We start from the raw sequence: 17,478 nt of genomic DNA on the forward strand, positions 1-17,478 counted from the left end.
GAACTGACGGCGGCGCGCAGTGTGGGACCAGTTCATCCCAACAGCGGACAAGTGCGACCTCTGGGGCTCCTTAATAGTGCAGGAACCGGCGGCTTGGACACTGACGCTTGCCGCGATAACAGATGCTGGCCACGGTTAGATAAGTTGATGATTAGTATTCATTGTTTGGTCCAGATGTTGATTCGCTGGTCAAGTATTTGATATCCAAATCTTCAAGTGGTAGGTACCCAACGTGGGTCGTTGTGGGATTTTGGTCAGCTCGCGCATTGGGCTTGTTGTGACGACGATCAACGTTGTCGATCCACGATCCACGCCGCTGGCAGAGCTGACCGAGACAGCCACACACATCTCGGGGGAAGCTGTCGCGACTAAACATGTATGAATAATTAATTTCGCGTGAGCTAGCTTCTAGTGGTAAGTCTTCTAGAGACTGAGGACTATAAGTAGAGAAATTTGAAAAGCAGATCAGGGTATAAAAATGTTAATAAAATCGTCAAACATCATGGACCATGTTTGTGCCCAGACCAGTAGCATCCGCCTCGTGAGATTCCGTACCCAACTTCGCAATTACCGCCTCACCAACAACAAGCTCCAAACCAGATAACAATCTAGATTCGTCAGGGTCTTCCTAGCGACCCGCTTCATTAAACTCGTTACTCTTCGTCGCTCGGGTGAGGTTTACACCCGAGATGCATGCGCGTCGTAGCTCGCACGCTCCTTGTCACTCCTGCGCTGCTTTCTAGGAACACCGCTCCGTCGGTTCTTCAGCCAGATGCCGATCCAGGAGATCAGGGCTACGACGATGGACCCGAACGCCACCCAGGTGATGATCATGAACTTCCCGCCCGCCCTTGCAGAGATGCCCACGTCGTCGCCCTTGTCTTTGATCTCGGACGCGCCCTTCTTGGCGATGGCAGTCGAAATGGCACTGGCGATGCCAAGAGCTAGGGCGGCCAACGTGGCGGTAATCGCGCTGGCCACGGAGAACAAGGTGCTAGGGCCGATAGTGAGGGCCCCGATGCAGAGAAGGAACACGATTCCAGAAAAGCCGATGCCGATCACGTAGAGGACGAAGATGGCCAGGAGGAAACCGTTCAAATAGTTGATCGCCTCCTGGATACCTTCAGGGATCTTGAGATCGGCAGGGTTGAGATCGAGAGGCCCCACTTCGATCTCACGATCGAGTACGGACGACAGGTTGAACTGGAAACCGGCCTCCTGCGCGGTACAGTTGGTCTGGTTGAACCAGGCACCGGGCGACGTGGCGTTGGGTGCGTAGTTGCCCTCGCAAGCATTCATAACGTGCAGAGAGTACCATTGCGAGATGCCAATCTCGGCCGAGAGCTTATCTGCGATGTCGTTGCTGATCTTGTTCAGCTCGTCCGAGACGGACGACTCAATGGTCGCTACGACACTGCTGAAGAAGCCACTGATGCCTCCATTATCGGTCGAAGTCGGATCTGAGCCTCCACTGGTCGGTGTTGGGACCAGGTCGTGACCAAAGTTGGACATGTTGATCTACTCAGTCATCGTCAGTATTAGTACCCAAAGGCGCGGGGCAACAAACAACATGTCAGATTGCAGACTTACGGAGATGATATGGTAATCCTCCATTTGACCAGGCTTTGAACCGGCAAACAACGCCACCAATGCGAGTGCGAAGGCCGCTGCCGAGAATAGTAAAGGGCATAGCACGAAGGCCCGGCCCGTGGATTTGTTAAGTCCCCGGGAGCGCATTTTGGAAACTTGAGTTAAAAATTAGATAAGTATAAGTAAATAAGTAAGTGTTGGATAAGGTTTCGAGACGACGCTTCAAGCTGATATAAGGTGAACGTCAGTTGCGAGAGTCCAGAGCAGATGCAGCCTTACGCATAAATACTTGCACGCTTCGTACGAACAAAGGAGCGTGGTGTGGATATATAACCAGCCTGCGTCCAGCCCAACCAACAGGTTGGGAATCCAGGTCAGCAACAGCAAGCCCATCTTGCCATGATGCAATGCGGAAAGGGAAAGGTGCTTGCCCACCACCCACTTTCCTTTGAGACCCTAGTCCAAGACACTGGGAACCCACTCAGTCAGGACCTAGGCTTGCTGATGTCGTTCGTGGCAGGCCGGCAGGCCAGAAGTCAGGCTAGGGACGAACACGAAATGGCCTTTCTGCGAAATCTGATTGGCCTTGGACAGGCGCTGCGTCATCACGGTATTCAGGGGTGGGCATGGCAATTTGCCAGAATCCTGTCTACCCCGGACCCAGCCACGCTGATCTAGAGATCCAGAGCCAAACGTCATCAAAGCTTGGCGTCCACTTGAAACCATCTACCACCTGCATCTGGACATTCACCGGACGATGCTATTTAAGCATCGCTTCTGATGATTCGAGCCCGACCAAAGCGCGGCGTACAAATAGTAATGTTCGGCTGAGAGCAAAGAAAGAAACGCGGATGAGCTTTCATTATTTGATAAGTCGATTGCAGAACCTGACTGGTATTCGGCCCGCACGTTCCCCGATTTCACGGTTAGTGTGCGGAAGCGCCAGCGTCTCGTAGAATTTGAGTCAGGTATCAGGTTCATCATATTTCGCGAGGGCACTGCAGTACTAGAAACTGATCAGTAGAAATACACGACCTTATAGTCACTCTGTTTATCAGGCTGTGTTGGAGATTGGATTACTTACCTAAGTAGGAAGGTACTTTAGGTATCTGTTTATCATTCGTACCTACGACCGTGAGTCTGGCTCAGCTGCCAAGCTGCGATAACGATCCGAGTGAGAAACTCATCGCTGTTCGCTTAATGCAATATGTCCAATCCTACTTCGTATTGGATGTGACAATTCCCGGATCTGCTTATCGAAAATAGGCAGGCAGCCACCTTGCATGCTTCTATACTCGCAGATATCTTCAAGCCTCAATGACTCGACTTAGCTATTCTTCTTGAAACCACATGCCGGTATTCATTCATTGGGCAATTGGATCAAAATGAATGCGACGGCCAATTGTGCACTGACTAACGACGGCTGGTCTGGGCCGACCGTCCAAGGATGCCGGGACGACTTTGACTTCACCTTATCTTTCGAGCAATATATCTTCACCATCCTTCCAGCGTCTGCTTTGCTCATCGTCGCGCCACTTCGGATCTTCCACTTGCGCAAACTCCCTGTCGTCGTCGGGGGAAGCATCCTCCGCCACTTGAAACTCGTGAGGTCATCCCACATGTTGATATGTTATGGAGAACCTGTGATCAGTTCACCTACTAAATGATCGTATCGTAGGCCGGCCTTTTGTCGTTTGCTGCTCTGCAATTGGCCTATTGCATTGTCTGGGCAACATGGTCTCCGACGAGCTCAGCAATACGCTCACCAGCGATTGCGGCTGCGGGCATCTCGTTTATAGCCACACTTTTCGCATGCGTGCTCTCGTATTCCGAGCACGCCAGATCTGTGAAACCCTCGTCTACACTAAACACGTATTTGCTGATCTCTATCATCCTTGACGTCGCTACTCTTCGAACACTATGGCGAAGTCAGCTTCCGGTGGCTATCCAGGCGGTAGCCACCGCATCGTTTGGTCTAAAGGCATCCATTCTTGTGCTCGAAGCAACCGAGAAGCGTGGGTATATCCTCGACAAAACCTACGCCCGTAGCCCTGAGGAAACGAGCGGAATCTATACCCAGGGGCTCTTTTTGTGGCTGAACTCGCTTCTCGGAAATGGGTTCCGGCAGTTGCTCAAGCCCACCGACTTGTTTCCGGTAGAAGAAGGCATGTCTGCTGCTGTGCTGGATGGCAAGTTCTGGAAGAACTGGCACCGCTGTGAGTATCTTGAGCTATTTCCACCCAAAAGTGACAAGCACTAATAAATATTGTAGCCTCCGAATCAAATAAGTATAGGCTACTGACGGTGTGCTTCAATACGCTCCAATGGCCCATTGCTGTGACTGTAGTGCCTAAAATTGTCCTACTAGCATTCACCATATGTCAACCGCTGTTACTCAGTCGCTTCCTATCTCATCTGCAAAACACTTCAGAGCCTGCGAACATTGGATATGGGCTTGTTGCAGCATACGGCTTCGTTTATATCGGCATGGCAGTCTCCTCGGCCTTTTACTACAATAGAGCGTCCCGAATGGCAACCATGATTCGCGGGATGCTAGTCTCCGCGGTGTATAGAAAAACCATTGAGACTAGTGTCACTGCTACTGGTGAATCTGCATCTGTTACGCTCATGAGCACCGATGTAGGTTTAATCACAGGCTGATATGGCGATGATGACCCCTGCTGAATATTTAATAGGTTGAAGCAATTGCCAGAGCTGCGAGATTCATTCATGACATATGGGCTGACATTGTCCAAGTTGCCATTGCAACATGGCTATTGAGTCGACAGATTGGACCCGCGGCAGTAGCTCCCATAATCGTGTGTTTACTTTCACTTGTGCTTACTTTCTACATGAGCCCCAAAGCTCAGGGGGGCTATGGGTGCTTGGGTCGAGAAGGTCCAGCGACGAGTTGGTAAGCATTATTGGGTAATCATTCCGGAATGACTTATTCTGATCCTCGACCAGGAATCACGTCGAAGATGCTGGGCCACATGAAGGGTATCAAGATGTCTGGACTTACGAAGAGCCTCGCGGACTCCATCAATCAGATGAGGACGGATGAGTTCAAGGCTGCTGCGCCGTTCCGTCTAATCAGTTCACTGTCTGCCACCATCGGCCAGATCCCTATCCTTCTGGCCCCGGTTGCCACTTTCGCTTTCTTTGCTATCATAGCCCTCCGTACGGGACAGACGTTCGAGGCCACGAGAGTATTCTCGTCCCTCTCTTTCGTCATCTTGTTAGCCGCGCCCCTGTTCGGCACCTTGGAGGCGATTTTTGACACGTTCTCGGCACTCGCGTGTTTTGAGCGAATCCAGAAATATCTCAACAAGCAACCTCGCCGGGATGGACGAAGGATGGATTTGTCATCACCAGCCCCGGGTCAGTCACAAGGTCTTCTGTCGAGCGGCCGCGTACCATCAGGGCACGAACCGCGATCTGCGCACAATGACGGTTTGGAACTCGCAACTATGCAAACAAGACCTGCGACGCTTCCATTAGATGCAACGGAGCACTACGACGTCCAACTGCGAAACTCATCTTTTGGCTGGGCAGATGACGGCAGGTTTGCTATAAATAACGTCAGTTTCGTCGCGAAGAAGAACCAACTCGTCCTTTTAGCTGGACCCGTCGCCTCCGGAAAAAGTACGCTACTGAAGGGACTGCTCGGTGAAGTGCCTTTCACCTCAGGAACTGTCACATTAAGCAGCCACAAATTATCGTGGTGCGACCAAACACCGTGGCTAACGGTAAGTGGCACCATCATTGTAGCCCAGGATCGGGTGGTTACTCACTACCAGTGTTGTTAGAACGGGACTATACGGAAGAACATTACTGGTTTTAGCCCCTATAATGCCGAGTTGTACGATCAAGTCGTTTATGCTTGTGACTTACAGAAGGATTTCGCACAACTACCCGATGGAGATGATTTCATGGTGGGAAGCAAGGGCATATCGTTGAGCGGTGGGCAAAAGCAGCGAGTTGTAAGTCAGCTTCGCATATGCTCTCTCTGAGAGAACCCAGTTTAACGGCGGGCAATAGGCGCTTGCGAGAACTGTATATTCGAAGCCGGATATTGCCTTGTTTGATGATATATTCAGCGGGCTTGATGAACGCACAGCCAATTCAGTCTGTACGCGGCTTTTCAGCATTGGCGAAGGCCTGCTCCGAAGCTGGGGCACCACTGTCATCTTGGCGACCCAGTCCGGTAGGTGAAGTAGATCACCGTCATTCAGCACTCCCTTTTTACTAATGCCGCATTACAGCTTGTTATTTGCCCATGGCTGATCTCATTATCATGCTTGGGCAAGACGGTTCCATCGAGGACATGGGCACCCTGCCAGAAGTCTCGACTCGCCCTGGATTCACCAAACTATTTTCACCATCTGACAAGCACACCGTGGACGAAGACACAGCGAGCAAGGAGTACACCACGGCTAAGCCACCACCGAAGAAGTTTACTGAAGATGCCAAACCCAACGACAAACGTAGACAGCTTGGTGACCATGCAGCTTATGGATTCTACTTCTCATCTCTAGGGGTAGCATTTGCTGCCATTCTGCTCGCCCTCGAAGTTGCCACTGCCTTCTTCCAAACTTTTCCCAGTAAGCTAGGATGCCAACTCTCTTTTGCCAACATAGAACTCATCTGGTTTCTAGGCGTGTGGCTCAAATGGTGGACCGATGCTAGTGCTGCTGAGGGCAACAATGGCATCGGTCTCTATCTTGGTGTGTACGCAGCTCTGCAGGTCGCCGGGGTCATCTCATTCTTTGCTATAACCTGGTAGGTCCAGTAGCCCTCCCCTCAGGAGCTCGTACTAATGCAGGATAGGTTTGTGCTCATCAAGATCATTGAGAAATCAGGCCTGGAAATGCATCGCAGATTGTTGCATGCAGTAGTACGGTATGCAAACTCTCCCCCATACAAAGCTGAATCACCACCTGACCCATGAATACATAGGGCACCATTGTCACTCTTTACTACCGAAGATACCGGATCGATTACCACAAAGTCAGTTTTGCACCTTTGGTCAATTTTTATGGCAGTTGCTAAAGTATTCCAGATTCTCCCAGGATTTAGGCCAACTTGACCATAACTTGCCAATGGGAATGCTTGTGAGCATCAGCAGTAAGATTTCACTCTCGGCAGATTACCGAGCCTTGATTTGCTGACGAACAGGCCTTCTCGTTTGCATTGCGCAAGCCGTTCTCATCGTATCCGCAACATGGTATCTGGCTATCAGTTTTCCCGTCCTGATCGGAGTCATCTACTGCCTTCAGAAGGTTTTCCTGAGAACATCACGCCAATTGCGACTTATGGACCTGGAGGAAAAGGCCCCTATATAGTAAGTGATTCCGCTGATATAGGATTGCCACCAGTGAAGCTGACCCAGTTAGCACACAATTTATCGAGACGCTGGCAGGTCTCGCCACTATCCGAGCCTTTTCGTGGGAAGGGGCCTCAACCGAGCTGAACCATGATCTCGTCGACCGATCCCAAAAGCCATTCTATCTGCTTTTGATGGTGCAGCAGTGGCTCGTTCTGGTACTCGACCTAATTGTAGCCGCCCTCGCTCTTCTCGTGGTCGGGCTGGCTGTCAGACTGCGTGACACGGTATCCATTGGTTTCACTGGCGTGTCGTTGGTACAACTCATCACGTTTGCCGAAACCGCCAAGATGCTGATTCAATGGTGGACATCGCTCGAGACGTCGATAGGTGCCGTTTCGAGGATCAAGCAATTCACAGAAGATACACAGGATGAGAACTTGCCGGGTGAGAACCAGCCAGTGCCGGAGAATTGGCCCGTTCGTGGATCGATAGAAATCCGCGGTATCTCTGCCTCTTACGGCGAAGGAGTTCGGCTAAACAAAGCCTTGGACGATGTTACTATCTCCGTCGAGGCTGGAGAGAAGGTCGGCATCGTAGGGAGAACCGGAAGGTATGGTCCAGCATTTTGATATCAGGCTCTAGGTTACCTTGTTGACACCAAGTATAGCGGCAAGTCGTCTCTGCTCCTCACCGTGGTCAGGATGCTCGACATCTCAGCTGGATCCATCACGGTGGATGGGCTGGACCTGACTACCCTGCCTCGCGAGGAGGTACGGTCCCGACTCATCACGATCACGCAAGACCACTTCTTCCTGCCTGGCACCGTGCGACGAAACATTGACCCCTATGAGTCATCGACCGTCGCAGAGATCATAGTCGTCTTGTCGAAAGTGGGCCTCTGGGATGCCATCCAAGAGAAGGGCGGCCTAGACGCAGATTTTGACGAGGAGATGCTCAGTCACGGGCAGCGGCAGCTTTTCTTCCTCGCCAGGGCGATCCTAAGGAAGGATTGCGGTAGGTTGGTCCTCCTTGATGAGGCCACTAGCAGGTGAGTTAGCTTCCAGTACGACTTGCTGGGTCGCATTAATGCTAATTGATATCCGTATGCAGCGTTGACCAGGCTACTGAAGCACGTGTCCGAGAACTCCTACGAGAAGAGTTTCGTGGCCATACTGTTATCGCTGTAGCTCATAGATTGCAGACGATATCTGACTTTGATCGAGTGGTGGTGTTGGAAAAGGGTTGTGTCGTCGAGCAGGGGAGGCCGAATGATATACTTCGGAGCCAAGGTCCTTTCAATTAGTTGTGGAGTACCAGATACGGCTCACGGAGAGCACCCTAGCAATTTGTTAAACCCCTACATACCTCAAGCAACCGGAGCAGCAAGCTACATGTAGGTCATGCGTACTTACATATACTTGGTATCAATGACATTTTGTAGAGTACAGTTTATATTATACTTCGAGCAGACTGCTTGGTCATTTCAGAATACATCTAGTTGCAAGTAGGAAAGTGTTGATAGCTGCCTAGAGCGTCAGTGACTCAGTTGAAGCTCGGACCACCAATACTTATGATCCATATCGTCGGGTGCCCGCCCTCAGTGTCTGCGAAACTTACTATATGTAGGCCATCTACCTTTTTCTTCCTGACTTCCATTATTTGCACTCTCACCGTGCCGGTGCTTTCGTCTTCGAATCCACTTCTGCTTGTCCAACCCTCTCAAGTGTCTGTTCCTGAAGGGCTGTTATGCCTAAAAAGAAAAGATATCAATCCCAGTACGCCAAACCACCGTCAACTGCCCCGCCATCCCTCAGTCTCTCGAGGGGGGCATCGTCACAGACCAATCCTGGTAGGCACCCGAGACACTGCAACCGCTGCGCATATATGTAGCTCTGGCTGACAAGCAACTACAAAACCAGACCATGCTCGCTCAGTCAACGATATACTCTCGGATCTCCGGCGGAGCAACCTGAACTCGGCCGGCGCATCCCACGCCAGCCTGCTTCCGCAAAACGCACCCAGCGTCCCTCCCGCCATCCGCCACATCTTTCAGATCCCCGACACGCCCGCACCCGCTCCCCGGAGACCCCAGAGACGAGGTCCCAACGGCCGAAGAGTACCCCCGGGGCCGCCGCCGCCGCGATCATGGTTGGCCTTGTCGCAATCTAGGCATGCGCCATCTGCCCACCAGCACCCCGCAGCATCCCATATCCAGAACTGGCCCCTGCCGGGCGCCTACTACCCAGACGATGGCAGCTTGGTCGACATTACCCTGCGCCATATGGCGACAGATTGGGTAACGCAGAGAGATTGGAACAGGTTCTATCTGTATACCCTCTCGGGCGGTATGCGATCGGCTTTGTTGCATTATGTTTCTACGCTGCACGAGGACGGCATATCTGCCGCAGATATCCGGCTGGTGCTCGGTGGCCCTCCAGAATCCGAGTTGGCCGAGTATGAACTGGAGAAGCCGGACGTCAACAAGTTGAACAAGGACATTTTCCATTTGGATCTCACCGGGTCGATTGGAAAGAGCTTGTCACTGAAGAGCCTAACAGACCTGCTATTCGTAACTACCCGGCAACAGCAGGGCGAGGTCGAAGTCCAGGACTCGTGGGACGCCCCAGAGCTAATCTCCGAACCGACAAAGCTTCTGCCCAACCTCACACATCTATCACTCGCTATGTCTCCCAATTCGACTTCGAGCGCTTCGTGGAAGCAGCTTCTCACTCTTGCCAGCAAACTGCCGACCTTGACACATCTCAACTTGTCCGGCTGGCCAGCACCGTCGCTGACACCCAATGCGATGGCAGCCAAGGTTGTGTCTCCGGTCACGGGAAGGGCCGCGAATTACGGTGCCACCAACCACTACAGCCATATTTTGGACGATGACTGGTCTGAAGCAGTCCTCATTCTCAGGAAGTTGAGCAAAGCGCTCTACAGTCTGGTGTATCTGGATCTCACTGGATGCGGCGATTGGTTCCCTGCCTTACGAAAGGAGGCCGAAGGGGAGAGCTCGACAAGCTCGGTGGATTGGGCCAGTGATTGGGGCAAGATTGAGGTGCTGCGATTGTGTTCTGGCTATGTGGCAGATCCCGATTCAACCGCTCACTTATCGAGACTCTGGGACTGGAAGCGACAAGCTGTTGTGGTGGAAAAGAACATCAGGTCGCAAAGGGCAGGTCGGGGACGCTTCATTACCGTGGAGATGGATAAGCTGCCTGATTTGGTCGAAAGTCCAGTGGGGGTGAATGCTGGCCTGGCTCACAATGCCTGATTCAATTGAGGGTGTACTTATGAATCCTAATAACAGCAGAATTTCCTGCCGTATTCCAGAAGGACGCCCTCTCGGTGTCCTACCTGGTTGTCGACTACAACGCCAGCTCCCGCTGCCTCAGACATCTATACCGTGTGTCCGTGAGGAATGGGGGTGCAGATGAGTACTGTGATCTCACTACTTCGGTAGTGAGAGAGGAGCACGAAAGCCTGTAGTTGCTATCTTTTTGTTTCTCTCGCACCTAAAAAGTGTTGCTCTGTGTGGGATTCGAACCGTGGGATATCAAAGGTCATTTTGGCTGTTTGGCTCAGTGGTTAGTTGCACGGATTGTGACAATGCGCACAGGCAGCCCATTGTCTGCTGTGCTTCTTATCCTGCCTATCAGACCAAGAGGGAACTGGTCCGATTTTGTCAGGGGGCAACACCATACCATGTCTCACTTTACCCCTTGTACTCAGGTCCGGGGATTTGTGGCCCGGACCAGCCAACGTTTCGTTGTTGGACATGATTTGGGCGTATCATTGGAAGATACCACGGCTTCTCCTATTGACACAAATCGCGATGCGTGCCACAGGGCCATCGTATGCAAGTCTAAGCGAGCAGCAGCAACACACAGTCGCAAGGTCTGATGACGCAGTACAGGCAGTGTCATGGAAGACAGCATTGTCGATGCCAGTAGTAGTCAAATGAAAGAAACGTTGAACGTGCTTGGACCAAATCTTAACCGTTGTTTCATGCTTGACCCCAGACGCTAAGCTTAGATCCCGGGAGCAATCAGCAATAGCCAATCGCTCCTGGTGCAACCCCCTATTCCGGGAAACCTCTTCTCATCCTCATCAACCATGGTTTATTTGCCTGTGAGGGAGAGGCAAGGGACCCTCATTGTGATTCGCTGGGGGCCAAAACGCCTTGCTGCCTTTCCTCTCGCTACCTTTTTGTGCAACACACTGTTCAACATGGTAGCTGACGCCGGTATTTGCCCGCCGCCCACTACTGTTAACACGTTGACACGTTGACGGCCGGGACGAAAGGTTGGCACCATCAAGATCAAAGCAACCGCCTCGCTCGTCAGGTCAAACGAAACGTTGAACCACGTTGACTCCAGACGACGTGTATACACGGGAGCTGTTGGCCTTGCTACGTTCCCAAGGCCACGAGCAAAGGATCATCCCGGCGAACCAGGTACAAGACCTCAAATTTGTGCTTTGCCAAAATCGGTACCTGCATTCTTTCCGGCAACCGCCAATCCATATCGTTCTTCTTCCAACACCAGCTGGCCATATCGTCTGGATTGTCGGACATGTCATCACCGTCGCTGTGGTCCGTTGGTTTCGATCGCCTTGTACCTTCTGGACAACTCTCATGTGGACTGTGACAATCGCGCTTGCGGGACCTTTTGTCCACTCTAATGATATTGCACCACGGCTTCTACTTCCGTTTTGCCGCCGTATGCGCTTGATTGCGACGGCACATGGAACGTATCGGGTGCTTGTCGTCAACTCATTATATTTTCTGGTCCCATTCCCTTCTGGAAGCAAGGCCCATCAAGTCTACTACTATATTGTTCACCACTCTTTCATCTGCTACGCAAACAGCCGGCATAGGGCCATCGAACTCTCTTTACGATAGACACCTCTCTGTAGAAGCAGGATGTTCGTCAAATCGGTCCATGGCGCGGCCGTTTTGGCTGGCAGTTTCGTGGCCCCCAGAGACCTGAACATCAATGATGTTTGTAAGCTGGCACTGTTCTGTTGTATCATTAGGGGACAATTTGTTGACCCTAGGATCGCAGCTTCAATTCGCAGTGTCGCCTCGACACTTGCGTATGGGACTATGTCCTATTATACCGGCAATGTCACAAATACCCCCGAGGTGAACTCTTCCTTTGAGGGCAGTGTCGATCTCGAGCTGCGCTGACTGTTCTCCTAGACGCTTGCCGTATTCCCGGCGCCGGTTTACTGGTGGGAATCGGGAGCGTGTTGGGGGTCCATGCTGGACTACCAACACTACACCGGAGACACTTCGTACAAGGACGTGATCACTCAGGCACTGCTTTCCCAGGTGGGGCCCAACTTCGACTACATGGTCCCCCGCCACCAAGGCGACGAGGGGAACGATGACCAGGCATTCTGGTCATTCACCGTTCTGGAGGCAGCGGAGCGCAACCTCCCGCAGCCCGACGACAGCATCCCCTCCTGGCTCACCATGGGGAGAACATCTGGAACTCGATGGTGGCTCGTTGGAACACAACAGCCTGTGGTGGCGGTCTGGCCTGGCAGATCTTCGAGAGCAACCCCAATGGCATGACTTACAAGGTACGTCGATGACGAGCACACACAGCCATCCTTGATCAAATCGTGGGATAGTAGGACTCACCATGACTTTCTTGTATATGACAATTAGAACTCTGTCAGCAATGGCGGATTGTTCCAGCTCTCTGCGCGGCTTGCCCGTGCTACTGGCAACCAGACGTACCAAGACTGGGCGGCCAAGATCTGGGACTGGTCCGAGTCCGTAGGCTTCATCGACAAGGACTTCAACGTCCTCGACGGGGCCGACAGCAGAGACGACTGCCAGAAGGTCAACCCAGTCTCCTTCAGCTACTCGCAGGGCATCTACCTCTACGGCGCGGCGGTGCTCTACAACCACACGCTCGGGGACGCGACCTGGGGCGATCGCACGAACAAACTGCTCAAGGCCACGGCTTCCTACTTCGGCCCCTTCGACAACGCGACCGGCGTCATGTTCGAGCACGCCTGCGAGACCGTCGGCAGGTGCAACACGGACATGCTCAGCTTCAAGGCGTACCTGAGCCGCTTCATGTGGGCCACGACCCAGATGATGCCGTCCACGCTCTCGCAGGTCCAGGCGGTGCTCAACACGTCCGCGGCCGCGGCCGGCAGGGCCTGCTCCGGTGGCGCCAACGGCACCCTCTGCGGCGAGAGATGGTACGTGGATGGGTTCGACGGCAACACGGGCCTCGGGCAGCAGATGTCGGCCTTGGAGGTCATCCAGGGCCTGTTGGTCCAGGAAGCCACGCCCCCTTCAAGGCGGGCGAGATCCAGCATGTGAAGGGTATGATTCCCGATTCCCACGAGTCTCCTGCTCCTCCTACTACTACCACCACTCCCCCAACTCAACGACTCCTAACCCTCATCAGTCGACGTCGCCTGACCCGCATGAGTCCGGGTCGCCGGCTCCCTCTCCTACGGAGACATCAAGTGCTGGCTCATGGGTATCTCCTCCTAAATGGCGAACTATGATGGTCAGCTTCGTAGCTAGCTTCGTCATATGGAGACCAGTATGATGATTGAGGTCTCAGTAGTGTCGGCAAATAAATGCAAGTCACGTGTAGAAGAAGAAATAGGTGAACGAAGGACTTGAATAGGTTGGAGTGGTGGACTGCTTGGCATATGTTCAATCATTTGGGAATGCAGGTTGAATTATTTCCTCCAAGGTTGATTTCGTGGGTTTGGCTATTTTGCTTTGTTGTAACATTCAAATTGCTAGGTACTTTGGTTCAATGATTCGAATTTTGTTCCAGGCCTATTTAAAACCAAACCTGTGACGCTGTCTCATTTTAAAGGGTAACAAGCCTAACTACAAGTGGCAAGAAGTATAGCAATACTAGTTCTGGAGGGTTACTGACTATACATACCCGACTGTAGCCTACACAGCATCTGTAGTCAGAGTCAGGAGATGCCTTACTGCCTACATTAAAGAGGGTTGAGACACCCCCCAAACACCGGAGACTGAGGGGGTATTCTGGTAGAACAGGGTACCAATAGCTTTGAACCAATTAGAACCTGCTTCCGACAGCCCAGTAGTACATATATCCCAGAGCAGACGCGGCTTCGTTTGTGCACTTGCACTGAGACCTGCAACCTGGCTGGACCATGCATCCCTCCCCAAACAGAGGATAAAGATGCTGGAAGAGTTGCTGTGTTTGCGGCTCTAGAATTCCCTTCCTTGGTGTAGTTTCACTCGACTTAGTTCAAGATTCTAGCGATGGGAATAGTATGTATGGAAGTGTGCCCATGGGGTGACGCGCCCCGAAGCAGAGAGGGTCTCTATCAACATGAGCTCTTCTCTGGAGTGCCACGCTCATACTTCACCCAAAGCATAGCTCGTCGGTCAACTTGTACCTATTATTCCCCGGAACGCTGATCATGAATAGCAACGACTATCTCTGATATCTGCTTACTATCTCTTCGTGATGGCTACACGGGAGCAGCCGCGGGGCCGTGACCAATCATTCTGGATCACCCACTTCCGCCAGCGAGGATACAAACGCCCCGGGCAACAGCAGCAACACCAACTCTCAGGCTACCCTCAGGGCGGTGGCAACAGTAGCAGCCGCAGTCGTATTAATACCAACAATGCCAGAACCGCTAGTACATCGGGCAAGGAACTCTCGTCTTCGCCACCATGCCTCTCCCCAGGCCATCCGCGACCGTTCGACCATATCGAGAGCGAGCGCCAGCACTTACAATACCTTTTGGGCAAACAGGACCTACGGGCGCGCGACCTGTTCTCCCGGATCGCCGCCGTGGACGAGGCCTACAACTTCGGCAGCGTCCACGAGCACCGGCAGGCGCGCAAAGACCGCGCATGTCTTCGACGACGCATCAGCGAGACCGTCAACCGGGAAAAGGAGATTCTGGACCGGTTGGGAGAGATCCACGTGGAGATCCAGTGCCGGGAGCGCTGGCACATGGTGGAACAGCAGAGAGCCTTCCTGCGGCAGCAGGGAGGACAGCCGCAGTACGATTGGGGCTGGAGCAACGGCAGCGGCGGTCGTCTGGACTGGTCACAAGGCCAGAGGGGGTTCGATGCGAGTTTGAGTTACCATCGCAATAACCTTGGTCCTGATATTGTGGGCAACTACACACAGCAGCAACAGCAACAGCACGCCTGGTCGGTGAACCCGCATTATCCCTCGATGGCTGCTGGGACGTGGACAAACACACCAGAATGGTACCCGTCCTCTAACACACCTGCCGGGGCAGATCGCGGTCGTCGTATTTCAGGAGCCCAGGATGCCGGTAAGGTGCGATCATTGGTGGAGGAGAACCCTGCCTCCCCATCAAGACGTTCAAGTTATCGGTCAAATGCAAGCTATGAGGCAGAGACTGGTAAGCGGATTGGACCGTCACGCAACTCCGTACTGCCTGATTTACGTCTACCAGACCGGCGTCGGAGCCTACCCACCATGCATTACAACTGGGACGGGGGCGGAGGCAGCGGTCATCGGTACATGGGTTACATAGCGGAGGAGTAAAGAGAATGCACGACAGAACTAGTGGCTTCCCTGGGTTGGTTGGGTGGAGACGATGGGATCTGGATTGCCAGGAAAGACAGTTTGAGCATTTATCGCATCACATCTAGAATGTAATGATACCCCCCTAGAAAACCAAGCCCGCGGCTTGATAGAAAATTGCCACCCAATAACCTCAAGCGAACTCCCCATTCTGGCCATCATCGAATCCTAAGTCTGCTGCCGAGGGCTTCCCGCGTTGGTGTGTATGGACTTTAGAGCTTTGCGCACTGGGTGGAGGAGGAAGGATGCCCGGTGCCCGTGTCGACGAGGCCGACGAGGGAGGCGGGGGCAGTGAGAAAGACGCGAGGGGCGCGCTGCCCTCCGACGACGAAGCGCTGCTTTCGCCGGCGTCGGGCCTCCGGCGGCCGAAGCGGCCGGGTAGGTTGACGGTGATGGTCTCGCCCTCCTTGAGGCTGTAGTCGCGCTTCTCCTCCTCCTTCTTCTCCGAGGCCTTCTTGGGCCCGCCGCCGGTGGCGTTGTTCTGGGGCTGCTCCCAGCCGAGGGACTTGCGGGCCTCCTGCAGGGCGACGCTGAAGTCGAAGGCGTCGCTGCGCTCCTCGAAGCCGATGCCGAGCGAGGCCTTGCGGCCGGCCTCGTCCTGCACGCGCACGGCGAAGAAGCGCGAGCTGTCCGAGACGGGCTCCACGACGGCGGCGGTGGTGTAGGGGGCCGCGGCGAACAGCTGGCCGTTGCTGGCGTCCTCGAGCACCACGTCCGTCTTGACCTTTTCGCTTTCCTCCTCCTCCTCGCCGCCGTTGCCGCCGCTGCCGCCGGCGGGCACGGTCTCGGCCGTCTCCAGCACGCGCAGGCGCGCCGTGAAGATCTGGCGCTTGTTGCCGTCGGCGGTCCAGCCGGCGGCGACGTGGCCCTTGCCCGGGACCATGGGCGGGATGTTGTAGACGTGCACCTTGGGGGCGATGAACAGCACGCGCTGGATGGCGTCTGAGGCCAGCGGGCGGCCGGTGATGGGATCAATGCCTTCCATTTTATGCGAGGGGGAGAGCTTGTTTTCTTGTAGTGATTTGAAATGAAGACTAGTAAGTAGTTGGGATGCGTCTGTAAAGAGTGAGATATGGCCTGTTGGGGGTTTCAGTTTCGTATAGACAGTCTCATTTGAGTAGTTGAAGGAAATAGCAACGTTGATTCACGCCGCATAGGGGTCCAATTGAACCCCTCTACGGAGTACGGCAGGTAGCTTAACCACCACAAGTACAGAAGGCACGGGACTCTCTCATTGGCCTTAAAAAAACCCCCGGGTTCCTTCCAACATAGCGCATTCGTTGCCATTCCATGTACTGAGAAGACCTCACATTGGTGCGGATTCCCTTTAAAGCTGAAGAGTATAGAGATTCAGGCATGCCCTCATATTCAATACAGTGGTCTACTGCTACCTTGGGTCCTTAGCAGTGTAAGTGGCATGATTGCTTCCAGCCGATAAATCGAGCACATATACAGTGTACAAGTAACCAACAGTTGAATCCACCTGGTCGTAGTGGGCCGGCGTTTCCAGACCGGGCCGATGAGGAGCAACGAGAGAGAGACAGTGAGAACGAGCTCCTCCCTCGGCGATGCGGGCAGAAAATGAGGGTATGGTAGCAAAAGAAGAATGTTGAATCACCACTGCGTTTTCACCTTAACCAGATGTTAGGTCGACATATTCATGTAGTGATTGAGGCCATTGGCAGGTGGTATTTCGATGTAGAACAGCTGCACAGAGATGTTGGTTTGTGCGCTAAAAATACAATTGATTCATTATGTATTAATAAAAACAATCTAGCCGCTTCTACGGCCAGTTAAGGTAGAGAGCTCCTTCCTCGGCGCTCGGTGATGATGTCGTCTTTTTTTTTTTGACGTCCGAGCTTTCTTCCATCGGGAGCTTTTGGATTATTAAGGCGGTTTCGTAGATCCAACGATATCTAGATTTCCCCCATCACCACTTGCCATTGGTACAGGGTTTTCATT

The 17,478-nt window shown here is 53.1% G+C and overlaps 6 protein-coding genes across 6 annotated transcripts; 4 read left to right on the forward strand and 2 right to left on the reverse strand.

Moving 5' to 3' along the window:
- Positions 1–678: 678 nt before the first annotated feature.
- PG997_007673 (uncharacterized protein) lies at positions 679–1,737 on the reverse strand (the record flags this gene model as incomplete). Its single annotated transcript, XM_066811988.1, has 2 exons — positions 679–1,518; positions 1,591–1,737. The coding sequence occupies 2 exons, from the start codon at positions 1,735–1,737 to the stop codon at positions 679–681; spliced, it is 987 nt and encodes a 328-aa protein (XP_066667330.1).
- Positions 1,738–2,975: 1,238 nt separating this feature from the next.
- PG997_007674 (uncharacterized protein) lies at positions 2,976–7,971 on the forward strand (the record flags this gene model as incomplete). The annotated part of the gene is made up of 16 exons (XM_066811989.1): positions 2,976–3,194; positions 3,269–3,806; positions 3,959–4,230; positions 4,287–4,409; positions 4,456–4,504; positions 4,558–5,339; positions 5,400–5,573; positions 5,632–5,797; positions 5,856–6,194; positions 6,249–6,372; positions 6,421–6,492; positions 6,550–6,600; positions 6,653–6,717; positions 6,769–6,934; positions 6,987–7,529; positions 7,587–7,971. 16 exons carry the CDS (start codon positions 2,976–2,978, stop codon positions 7,969–7,971), a joined length of 4,068 nt encoding a protein of 1,355 aa, XP_066667331.1.
- A 694-nt stretch (positions 7,972–8,665) lies between these two features.
- Positions 8,666–10,196, forward strand: PG997_007675 (tafazzin; the record flags this gene model as incomplete). Its single annotated transcript, XM_066811990.1, has 2 exons — positions 8,666–8,768; positions 8,854–10,196. 2 exons carry the CDS (start codon positions 8,666–8,668, stop codon positions 10,194–10,196), a joined length of 1,446 nt encoding a protein of 481 aa, XP_066667332.1.
- Positions 10,197–11,846: 1,650 nt separating this feature from the next.
- Positions 11,847–13,268, forward strand: PG997_007676 (mannan endo-1-6-alpha-mannosidase DCW1-like protein; the record flags this gene model as incomplete). The annotated part of the gene is made up of 4 exons (XM_066811991.1): positions 11,847–11,928; positions 11,989–12,068; positions 12,126–12,461; positions 12,600–13,268. 4 exons carry the CDS (start codon positions 11,847–11,849, stop codon positions 13,266–13,268), a joined length of 1,167 nt encoding a protein of 388 aa, XP_066667333.1.
- Positions 13,269–14,412: 1,144 nt separating this feature from the next.
- Positions 14,413–15,477, forward strand: PG997_007677 (uncharacterized protein; the record flags this gene model as incomplete). Its single annotated transcript, XM_066811992.1, has 1 exon — positions 14,413–15,477. The coding sequence occupies one exon, from the start codon at positions 14,413–14,415 to the stop codon at positions 15,475–15,477; it is 1,065 nt and encodes a 354-aa protein (XP_066667334.1).
- A 172-nt stretch (positions 15,478–15,649) lies between these two features.
- PG997_007678 (Adaptin ear-binding coat-associated protein) lies at positions 15,650–16,501 on the reverse strand (the record flags this gene model as incomplete). The annotated part of the gene is made up of 1 exon (XM_066811993.1): positions 15,650–16,501. The coding sequence occupies one exon, from the start codon at positions 16,499–16,501 to the stop codon at positions 15,650–15,652; it is 852 nt and encodes a 283-aa protein (XP_066667335.1).
- Between the last annotated feature and the right edge of the window lie 977 nt (positions 16,502–17,478).

Source organism: Apiospora hydei, assembly GCF_038363865.1.
Source record: "Apiospora hydei strain CBS 114990 chromosome Unknown utg000006l_segment0_segment0, whole genome shotgun sequence".
NCBI lineage: Eukaryota > Fungi > Ascomycota > Sordariomycetes > Amphisphaeriales > Apiosporaceae > Apiospora > Apiospora hydei.